The sequence below is a fragment of the Tetrao urogallus genome, assembly GCF_951394365.1.
Source record: "Tetrao urogallus genome assembly, chromosome: 7".
Classification (NCBI taxonomy): Eukaryota; Metazoa; Chordata; class Aves; order Galliformes; family Phasianidae; genus Tetrao; species Tetrao urogallus.
Window position 1 is genome coordinate 27,784,256 of NC_136820.1, and position 12,046 is coordinate 27,796,301.

General features: G+C 39.1%; 1 protein-coding gene across 4 annotated transcripts in view; it reads right to left on the bottom strand.

Annotated features, from left to right (window-relative positions):
- The window catches only part of DYNC1I1 (dynein cytoplasmic 1 intermediate chain 1), a gene marked incomplete at both ends in the record, with an annotated part of 166,120 nt that overhangs the window by 40,951 nt on the left and 113,123 nt on the right, over positions 1-12,046 (bottom strand). For all 4 annotated transcript variants that reach the window (XM_079538690.1, XM_079538688.1, XM_079538689.1 and 1 more), the window contains 3 exons: positions 1,869-2,002; positions 4,713-4,826; positions 9,008-9,154. In XM_079538690.1, the coding sequence (XP_079394816.1) occupies positions 1,869-2,002; positions 4,713-4,826; positions 9,008-9,154 (395 nt within the window). The remainder of the gene's footprint in view (positions 1-1,868; positions 2,003-4,712; positions 4,827-9,007; positions 9,155-12,046) is intronic.

The following is a 12,046-nucleotide window of genomic DNA, read 5'->3' on the forward strand; positions in this document are numbered from 1 at the left end:
ACTGCTGTGGGCACACTTAGTGCTCACAATCCAGCACAGGGAGACAGCTCCTTTTCCTTCTGAAGACCTGCATTACTGACTTCTACATACACTGTCTACTACTATAGCTTGAAATAACACGTATGTATAATTATAAAGTAATTAGAAATTACAATTATACTACATCTTATACATCTGAGTACACTATTATTACGAGGAATAACCATTGAAATGAAAATGCAAAGTTGCTAATGACGTATCATTTGCAATTCTTATTCTCTCAAATATTTAAAATAACTTTGCACAGCAGTCAGTCATGTCCCTAAGGAAGCAAATCCTTTTTCACAAAAGGTGAAGGTACTGCTCACACGAGCAGGTATTGTAGTCATTATTCTGAACATGGGAAGATGTGCATTTCATCAGAGTGAGGCTAGAATAGGAAGGAAAACTACAAATCTGGATAAGAAAGAAAATGGGCAGCTTTGCTCATCCTGTAAGCAAATGATGCCAAATCAGTTGTCCTTCTTTTGTGAGGAATAAACCAGGCACATTTGAAATATCAGAAGTGAGAAATGCCCTTGGGCATGCTCCATTTATCCCAGCAGCCAAAAACTAATTCAGACCGGCAGCCATCACACAGCCTACCAGCATAATGCCTAAATAGTATTGCAATGCTGTCAGCAGGGTAAAGTTATTTAAAAAAAAATATTTTAAATAAAAATCATTTTGAAGAAAATATATGTAAAACTGTGACTGTACAATATTAAGAATGTGTAATAGAAGCCTTACAATCTTAAACCACTGTTAAACCATTGTCAATGTCTATTTTGTCCCTGAAACACGGACCGTGATAACATGAATCTGAAGACTACTGAAGTGGGAGGTCAGCTTTAGATCTATCACTGAAATAGCCTGCTCTTCACAGAAGCCACTCAGGCATCCCTGAGGATGAAACTGCTACCAGAAGCTGGGAGCACACAAGCACCCTGCAGATTACTGTAGCAAACACAAGGAATTGATCTCTGCAGAGGCCTGCGGTGAGAGTTTCTTGCTCTTAACTGCAGCCTTAGAAAGTTTAGAGGGCGCAAAATATGGAACTTGCTTAAATTATGGAAGTGAATTTGCATTTTCCTAGCTTTAGAAGTGGAAAGATCAGTGTTTAGCCACACAGCGCTCAGACCCTTGTCATTAGGGAGGTGCATCTTATGCTTGGAAAAACAGTATTTCAACTATCCTTCCAAATGCTACTTCAAAGTATTTGTCCAACTAAGCTTTTCCCAGGTCATTTTATCAGGTCTTGTACTAATGGCCTGCCTGGGCAAGTCAGACAAGCTCTCCCCATGCATCGGGGCTTCGTACGCTCTCCTTCTCACACACAGACGTATCTGTGGCGTCTTTCTTTTCTTTGCTATCTGCCTGTGGAGATTGAAGATGAAGCTGAAAATGGTAAAAAATAAAAGAGAATACCTTTTCTTACAAGTGGTTTAAGTTTGATTACCCTGCAACAAAACTGTCTCCTAGGGCCTGATACAACCTGCCTTGACACATCTACACCTCAGTCAGCACTCTAGGCTTCCGTTATAATCATGGCTGAGAAAGAGGCATTTCCAAGGTGCCAGTCATCTCTCTTTCAAGCAGATGTCTGAAAAAGGCAAAAGAAGTCAATCCTTCCAGCAGTTAGTGCTCCCCACAAACTACACAGGGAAGTGGGCCAAGCACACAGTGCGTGGCAGTAACGCAGACGCATGAAGCTGGGCAGCTCCCATCCTAGTCCTGTCCCAGCACAGATCCTGCTTATCCAAGAGAAAAAAACTAAACACACTCCACACACATGGCTACCTCATGCCAGCACAGACAATGTTACAGAAGTACAAAAAGCTTAAAATCACCTTCCATGACGACAGGCTGTGTAGACTGTTCCCTCTTCACTGCCAACAACAAAGTTATTGACATCTCCGGTTGGGAAAGCCATTCCTGTAACTGCCACTGGTTTGGACTTGTTGTACACCAGCTCCATGCTCTCCTATCAAAACAAGTCTTTGTTATTACTCTGCAGCAGTTCTTTTGTTTGTTTGTTTGTTTTGTTTTGTTTTGTTTTTCACTAATTCATTTCTAAATGTTACACAGAGTACTAAGAAAGGAAGAAGGAATCATCTGATCCAGTCATAGAATTCAGGGTTTTGTGATGGACAATGGAAGAAGATGCAATGTCACAACCAGGATGCACTGCTCCTGCCGTCCCTGATGCTGTGTCAGATGTTTCAGAGCGGCTGCAAGGCACTGGCATCTGGAACATCATCTTAAATCAGGCAGAGATGACAGGTGAGAATTTAAAATCTAATGGTGCAGAAACTAAAGATAATACCTTAATGGCTATACTTGCCAGCCCCAGGTTCTAATAAAAAATACCCTTCTACTTACAAACATTTTTAAAAATCAGTTGTTTGTCAGGAAACACATGTAATATCTCATGCACCTGAGGCATTTATCAGACAATGACATTTGTCCCTCTGCAGAACAAAATTCAGAAGCCAGTGTCATGTCACTACTGCTATTCTAAAACAGTGTTCTTGAGAGATTTTCTAAGCTAATCATAAATATTTTCTCTGGATCCCACCATCAAGCTACAAACCTGCAAGCATAATTTCATTTTCTAGCCAAATTTCAAAGTAAATCAACATACTCATTTTTGTACATTTCAAATACAACCAGCATGAGCAGTTTGCGGTGGCTGCAAGATACGTATGCTTTGAGCACATCTTGCACAACTCTAAACTTTTTGGTTGTGCAGCCTAAATGGTGTAACCCAAGAAACCCACAAAGGGCCTGAATGATTTAGTAATTTTCATTTTCATCTGTATAAGTGTGTGTGCTTTCTACATTTAAATGCCTAAACAGCTATTCTTCTAGGGCTAAAGATTACAGCATTTTCATCAGGAGGGATTTTTGCTGTAGCTGAAGAAAGTGGGCGTCCTTATGGGAGGAGAGGGCTGCAAATCCATAGAGAAATACATTTGCTTGATTTATATTTTATTTCCACATATATTTGCTTCTATTAAAGGGGAAAAACAAGACCTGGAAAATGCATTGGCAGAGCACCTGCGGACCATATATTTCTACAAAAATCTTCTGGGGTAAGATCACTGTTTAGTATCTTTAGGTATGGCGAGATATTGTGGTGGAATCTCCTCCAGAGCCTACACCATGGCTGTACATGAGTGCTCTGGATCTATCTCTTTGGAAAGTTTCAAACCAATGCAAATCAGCAACACTGCTCCTCTCAATGTAAAGCTAAGGTGTGCAGCTTGATATCAAGTCCTTCTTTTCAAGATCACTGTGAGCCATGCACCGAATTTTAGTGTAACATGGAATATGTTCCCATCCTTGCTGAAAGCTAGATTTGAATCTGGGAAATTCCATCTGAATGATGAAGTTCTGAAACTAAAATGTTCACAAACCTCTGCCTGAAAATTCAGTATTCAGGATTTCTCTTCTCTACATTTAAGTGAGAAATGGGGCAAAGGATTCAAGTTTCTAAACACAGATGTCTGCAGCATTTTAGATGCCTCTTCTTTTCCAGAACTGCAGCAGTTTTTCATAGTCCCAGGACATAACTACCAGACCAATAATGTCTATGAGGAGCACGAGGAACATGATCAAACTTTGAAGTTGGCTTCACTCTAGATAGCAGATTAGATGGGATGAGGTCCGGATGCAACTTACATCCTTAGATGTAAGTACAGTTCTGTACCCTAGAATATCTAAAGTGATATTTCACACTGGGATGGGATGAGTTGTCCTCTAGAAGTGCTGGTCTCTCTCTATATTAATTGTAAAAGGAACCCAAATGACTAGCTTGCACTTGACACGGACCTTTAGATGGCTAAGGAGGAGTCCCACGTCTTGTGTCAACACTGAAAAGCAAATAACTCAAGAGTAATTGCACATTAATGCATAATTAATGATTAATGGAATCATTAAAAGGAGTTCCTACTCAGCATTTTCAAATAAGATCAGATCCTATGATATTTATAAAAAACAGTGATATGCTGGAACAGAAAATGTACAAATGTACTACTCCTCTGAAAGATAACACTTTCCATAGGGCCTCTTCAGCACCAGAATCTTTGTTTAGTTTCCATTATTATAATCACAAGTGGTTTGGACAATTTCCCTGGACTTCCTTTCATTTCTGATACAAAGACGGGGTAGGAGGGGGGGAAGGGAAAACAATAGCAACAAACATTCCAGAGGGGGGGGAGTTGGCTCTAAAACTTTTGATTTGCATTGTTGGTTTTTTTTTCTTTTAAATACTGAAAGCAGGCAACAAAGTAAGCTTTCAGACTTTGTGCCTTGGAAACCCATAGTGCCTAGGGTGTGTTCAGCAGCAGTGCAATCTAGTCCATATTTGTTAAACAACACTGTAGAGTAAGTACAATTTATACCACAGGCAACTTCTGTAATTACCATGCTTTAAAATGGATTATTTCATTTTCACTTGAAACTGACCTATGTATTAACGTATTATAATAATTATATGATTTGTGGTAAAGGAAATGGGTTTTGGCTTTTAGCAGAGACTGCTGGAAGCAAGCTGTATTCTTTCAAGCGCATCCACTGGTTTTAGTTTGTTTAAGATGTGAGGTTTTGGCTTTTAGGAGCTATGTTCCATTAAGCAGGTATCCTCCTGTACTGAAGGTGATTTTCTCCTGTATGGGTGAAAACAAACCCACCTGTGGAGTTGAGAGCATGTCGAGGCTCCAGGAGCACATTTTGCCATCTGTGGAGACAGTGATGAGATTGTGTGCATTCTGTGTTCCAACTACATTGACACAATACACCGGATGCTGGAAACACATTAACACTGGAAGTCAGAGAGACATTCTCACATATTCAAAACACATTTCTAATATCTCGTATCTTACTGTAAAGAATGATTAAGTAGTCATGTAATGTCTAGAAAAAACAGGACCAAGCTTTTGCCATATAGGACTTTAACTTTTTTTAAAAATTTCAATTCTAAGCTTCGTGTTATGGACATGGAAGTGTTTTCAATGCTTCATTTTCCTCATCATAAAACAACTCAGCTGGGTAATGCTGTGAAAATACTGAATTATGTGGATGAGATTTCACCCACAGGGACATGTATCATTCTACTGATGGCTTTCAGCACTGAAAATAACTGGCAGAAAGAGGCAAATCATCCAAATGGAATCAAAATGAAAACTTTATTGAAGAAAACAGCTGTGTAAAACTTGAACTCTTCCAGAATTTGGCTTGCATGCTAAATATTTGCAAATGTACTTCAACATAAAAACGAAAACTAGTCCGTCATTGTTCTCCATTATTGGCTAATACACCTTTTTAGATTTGTCATTATAATTGTGGAGTGACTAAATTTAGGGTGTTACACCTAGTTCCTCATGGCATGGTCAGTCCATGAAGGCTGAATTCCACTTAGCATACAGTAATGAAATTCAATCTGTTCATTTTCCAAGAAACCTGCTAATGTTTTCAGCCTGAAGTGTCATCTGATATGTGATGGTGACATATGAGGGATGGCTCAAGTTCAGCAATCTCCACAGAGAATAATCAATCAGACCGAGCAATGAGATTTAATTTGCTTTGACCACTGCAAGTGATACTGCTTAATTAGAGTAAGACATACACACAAGTCAACCAAAGACAAACTGTAATTCCCTGCCTGTTGCACAGACGAAACTTGTGTCTCTAAGAAGAAAAATTACTTTTCACAAATAATTTCCTTATTCAATGAAAATCAGGACAAAGCTTAGAAGAGAAGCCTTACAGCTTCTAATCCAACTCCACATAGGGTTAGAACCTAGCATTTTCTCCTACTGAAATGAATGACAGAACTGGCAGTTATTTTAGATTCCTTGATGATCCAGCTGCAGTTTCACCTATGTAGTGAGCAGTGAAAGGCAGAGCTAGCACTGGCTAGCTCTTAGGTTTGATAGCACAGCAGGCTTAGTAAATGCCCCAGCTGTAATTGCAAACAGGGTGGAATTTGAACATACAGTGCGTGCACACAGCACCAAAGATGAACTCATTAGAAACTGCTCCCAAAATGGTGCTTTTGCTTACAGGCGACCTGTACACATCAGAGAGCCCTAAATTGCAAGGTCTGCTCTGATGCTGATTTTTCTCTCTCTCAAGACTGTCGCAGGAGCTGTTTCCCCCCCGAATCATCAAACGGACATCAGACAATGTGCAGGACCCCAGTCTATCCCTAACATGTTTCTCATGCTATTACCCTCTTGCAATGGACCTTCATGCTCCCCAGTGGTGAGCTAATTACCACACTGCTAAATATGATTAGCACATAAAGACGTGCAAAATAAACACAGTCCTATTTTTTAATGGGTGTTTGACCTCCAGTAGGCCAAAGGGATGAGGACAGAGGTGGCAGGGGGCTAATGTAGCCAGTGGAGTAGCTACAATATTTAGGGGAAGGGAGAGAGGCAACCATGTCCTTCCAGCAGCACCTCCGTGTGCCAGATCTGGCTTTAATCAGGGTTGCCAACCATCAATTTCATGCATAATAAAACTCACAGCAGAAATGAAAAGACCTAAGGAAAATGGATGGAAAAGACAACCAACTATACACAACAGAAAGTCTATACAGGCTCCTTTCTTTCAAAGAGTTGCTGCCAGCTTGCTTTTATTTATTTTGGAAATGAAATCATCATGCAAAAGGATTTTGTCCTAATTAAAATTTCCTGTTGTCCCAAGAGCAGATGTGTGGTGGGTGTGAAAGGAAATTAGTGAATAAGCTGCGGGTAGAACTCTCTTTCCTGGTGAATCCAAGCAGCAATCAGTGAGACTAAACTTAAGGAAGGTTTAAGTTGGTGATGACAACATACTTTCTTTGTTTCAAATAAGCAAAGTGAGGGAATAAAAAGAAAAAAATCCTTTTTTTTTTCCCCACATATTGCATAAGTTCAAATTAAAACTGACTATTTAACTCACTTAGCTAGCAGTGCACAAAATAATACTGCCACACTAGAGTTGAGTTAAACCTTTCAAGCCAGACTCTTGCAGCCAAGACTTCATTTACAGTTTAGGTAAGTGATTCATAAATATGAACAAAAATTAAGTACTCTTTTATTGTAAAATCTGATAATTCCTTAAAAACATAATGCTTCCTCATGCTAGACTGTATAACCACTTATTTATACCAATCTGCAAAAGCACATAAAGTGCACATCCACAACAAAAAGTCATTTATTTTTATTTGTCAGAAGCAAAACTTCATATATTGTTCTATATAATAAAACAATTTTAATATATGATTCCAGGAGGTACAATTTTGTCTTAGACATTTTCGAATGTAAACAAATTACTTCCCATTAATCTTTTCTTTTCCACTAGATTTTGAGTCCCAGTTGTTCAATTTTCAGTGATAGTCAGTTTCTTGCCATTAGTTTTCTGGTCTACTACATCTCTAAATTGCACTTCCAGGAGAGACTGTTCCCTTTCATGCAAATTGAACACCACTACTGGTGATAAAATGAGCAAAAACATTAGGGAAATGAAAAGCAATATTGAAGTTGCCAACCCATGGCACAGATCATTAAATTATTACATCAACATTCATGATAGTGGAAATTTAAGGAACAATATTTGTACTGCCTGGCCCACTAAGCATGTCTGTGCACACCTGTCATTTCTTAATATGAGAGACGTGCCTTCATAATGCTGTCCCTGTGCTGAATCTTTAATTCATATGACATAGCCTTTAGACATTGTCTTTTAACTCCAGGGATTATGTTGTCACAGTCAAATAAAAGCTGAATCTTGATCTGTAAATTCCAAAGATAAGAATCACAGAACTGTAGATGGTGGAGGTGCAAATGGCCAATCATGTTTTCTGATCCCTCTTTTTGCTAGAACAAGATTAGTATCTTTCGGACTGCTTTGTGTAGTTCAGTTTCTTATGTTTCAGGAAATCTTGCAAATTTTTCTGTACTCTTATTTTATTACATCTTATTTTATTACATCTTTCTCCTCTTTTAAGTGTCTGTTTTCCACTTCCCACTCAGGAACGGCCCCAAACTCAGTCCCAGGACAAATTACCCTTACTACCCACAGAGTAAAACTTCCAGCTCATATGAAGAGGCTATCTGACCCTAAACTCTCCAGGAGGAGAGCTCAAGGATGCTCAGCATCTCAGAGCAGGGTGGAGTGAAGGTCAGCCCTATTACAGATTGTAGGCAGTCCAGGCTCGTCTCTTCCTCTAGCACAATATGGGTACTTTGCAATATAAGAACATCTTCTACCACAGACATAATCCTTATAGTATGGAGAAACTCTCTTCCTTTTCAAATATTTTGTACTGTTCTGCCTATTTATCTCCTAGACATCACCAGAGCCCTGTGCAATCATCATTATATCTGCAGATATCTTTGTGTGTCATTGAAATGCATTTTGCATAGCATCCTGTTGAAACAAACTCCTCCTCAGTCTACAAGCTCTGCTCTATGGTCTTGTCTGGAATAGGAGGCCAGAAAAGGGATTTAAATATTTCTCTGTAGTGAAACAGAAATAGTTGCCCCACACTCTTAAAAGCACAAGCATCTATTTATCAGAACTCTGTTAGATCATTGCAGGTGCTTAATCTGTTTCAAGAAACAAACTCTTGCACAAGTAGTCAACAATAAATGATTCAAATTGCCTGCATGTTTGACTGGCAGACACACAGTCCCTACAGTAACCTGACTCTTGTACAGGCAGCCGAGAGCAAGAATCACATACGTGCCTCATTTGAGTGTTTTAACTGCTCCTGTCTTCATCATAAAGGAGCACAATCACCTGACCTGCCCACATCAAGTGGAATGGCTTACCACAGGAGGTGGTTGTACACCTCTGTCATCCACTTCTTTCTTTTCAAGGGCCACACTTATGTTTTATCTGTGTAGCAACCAGCACTGCAGACACAACCAGACAGCTTCATTTCTCTGCTGACTATTTTTTCTAAGGAAAACGAAGAAGTGATTTTTGTCCTTACCGTGTGAGCAGCAGCAGATAAGGGAGTTCTTTGAACAGGAGTTCGTCTGTGGCTGCGATTATCCCACAAGACAATTTGGCCAGAGTATGTTCCACCAACAACCAGGTTTGGGTGAAAGCGGGCAAAACAGACAGACATCACAGAGGACTGGAGTAAAACAGATAGAGAAGTAGAGTGAGAGGTTATTTTCACGAGTCACGTTCAGTTTTCCTCCTGCTGCAATTAGTATTTTGAATTTTAGATTCATTGCATGACCCTTATTCACATTCCCTGAACATCAGTACTTCTGCTAAAGCCAACAGAACACATGCAAGGAGCTGATTCTGATCCTAAAATGAGTAATTCTGTTGGTCCTAAGGAAAATACAAACCATAAGGTAAATCTTAGAACGATGCTAAGAACCTCTCCATGACAATGATGTGAAAGTGCTACATTTCCTTTTCAAAAACGAGGACTTTAAGCAAACAGTTGTCAATCCAACAGAGGCTCCTGGCCCATTACTTCTCAGCAGGGATACTGCTTCCCATATTGCTCTTCTAACATTTAACTCTTGGATAATTTCAGATGAGTTTGTGAGAGGCCATACAAAGTTTACCATAAAAAGTGTGCTGCTGCAAGAACATTGCCTGATGAGCAGTGTCTTCTTGGATCAATGACTGACTTCCCTGCCACAGAAAGGTCTTCTTCTGATAGCAGAGGGACTCACACTTTGCTTTACACAGTTTGAGCAGAAGCAGTTCTTCATCTTTGAGATGACAGCTGGGTTGTGTTTGTACATTTTCTTTAAACTGGAGATGCTGAGGAGCCAGACTGGTGTAACACTTGTCTTGGCCATCTGGGAGAGTACTCCACAGGCCAGCATGGAGATGAGCATCTACCTCAATTGCCTCCTTCAAGTCTCTTTAAAATAACATACAACAACTGAAGTTCTCAAGGGAACAATCTCCAGAACCTTTAATTACCAATGAGCTACAGCCAAGAGCAACAATCTGTAACTCCTCCAGGTCCTCCGTTCTCTTTTCAAGAAATTATTTCCCATTTTTATGTAATTGGTCCTGGATGTTTTCTCTGTTTCATGCAAACTGGAAAGCAGAAGTTACAGTATTTGCATGATTTCTTGAGAATTCACATACTAATAAAGGCAGTTTGCAAACAGAAGCAAATGTCATTTTTCCATGGCAGTTTTAGCGATGCTTACAAACCACAGAGCAAGATTTTAACTTCTATTGCAATTGCAGAAAATTAACTTTGCTGTTAATGGGCACATTCTTAAAATCTCATTTTCCAATCATTTCCAACCAGTTTTGGTAGCAACCTTTGTTGTAGTTTAATGACTAGACCTTTTGAAATGGTGATATGCCTATATGTCAATCCATTGAATTCAGTGACAAAGGGTTACCAATATCAATATAGTTCAGCTGCATTAAAAAAACATTGCAGGCATTTAAGTAAACTTTGTTGAACTGAGAATGCAGGAGCTGCCAAACTGAACTAGACCTAGCTGAGGACTCTGTCTCTGGCAGGGGTGGCTGAAGTTATAAAAACTTTGACGTGGGCAGATGTGTGGTCATTTTGCCTTACTATGCCTTGTCATGATTTCTAGCAGCTAGAGACTGGTTTCAGCTCATACACTGGAGATTTAATAATCTTTCCAATAGGATTGGAATTAATTATGCCAACTCTTGATGTTTGTAACTAGGTTAATAGGAATAAAGGAAAATGGGCTGTTTAAATAGCTTTTACTGAATTCATGTGGCTGGCTGATATCCGTTGTTTCAAGCCAGATTTTTTTGCTAAAATAACCTAGTAGAAATACTTACATCATACAGCAATATATTCAACCCTGTATTTTTGACCCAATAAGGCCAAAAATAATAAAATTGAGAGGATGATGAAAGAAGTTGCTACTACCTTTTTCTTTCCTATTCTCTCTGAATTTTCAGGGGTATTCATTTAGCATCTCTGTTCCCTTTCTCTACTAAAGCTTTTCATACATTTATGTGATGTTATATAATCTAATATCTAGTGACCAGACGTAATTGTTTATTTCAGTCCTTACCTATCCAAGCACTTAAGGACAGTAATAACGCTATGGTCATAAGAATGCAAGTTCCCAAGTATCATTTCCAAAAGATGCATGTTATAGATAAGAAAAAAACACCTTTGAGTGCTTTGGTACTGCTAAGAGGGATTTAAAACTCAGCTACAATGCAGCTGCCATCCGGTTTCCACAGATCCCCCATACGTTATAATTAAAATGACCCTGCAGCACATGTTCTACATTTTATCTCTTTGTTTAATGGCTTCATGAGTTGTTTTAATCAACCCTGCTCACTCCTTATAACTAAGCTGACAGATATTCTTACATGAAGTCAAATACCCAGATGATTTTAAAATAGTACAGCTACACCGCTGTGTACACCCCACAGCAGCTACAAGGCTCCACATGTATTTTAAGAAACCCCAATTCAAACAGTCAATCCACAACAAAGTTCTCAGTTTGTCTGCAACAAACCTGGGAGACTCTGAAGCAGGGCGAAGAAGCCAAGTGAACGGTATTTTTAAATGCCATGTTTTCATGGTTAGAATGTTTTTGAGTTCAGAATCCCAGAATACAGCTGAATGGTCAGGATATAAACTGCTAAAGTGTGTTTTTCATAAAGTTCAAAAATAACCTACAGACATGACATGGACGTGGGCCCTCTGCGCTGCTCCAAGTTTTACGTGTCATTCCAAAGTAACTTGCATTCTTCAACTGATGAAATATTCACATTCTTTTAATTATGTCAATATTATTTTTCTACTGAGGAAGAACTTCTGTAAAATATTAGAATTTAACAATTTCAGGACTCCACTCCACAGCACTTAATAAAGTGATTATTTTCTTAAAGTTAATGTCAGTACTTGGATGAGTAAGGGCTGTAAGATCCAGCCCATTCATTTAAGAACTTTAAAAGCATTAATTTCTTAGCCTTAATGGGAAAAAGCAGTGGACAGGTCTCCAGTCTGTCTGAACAGCTCTGTGCTCAAGGAGAGCAA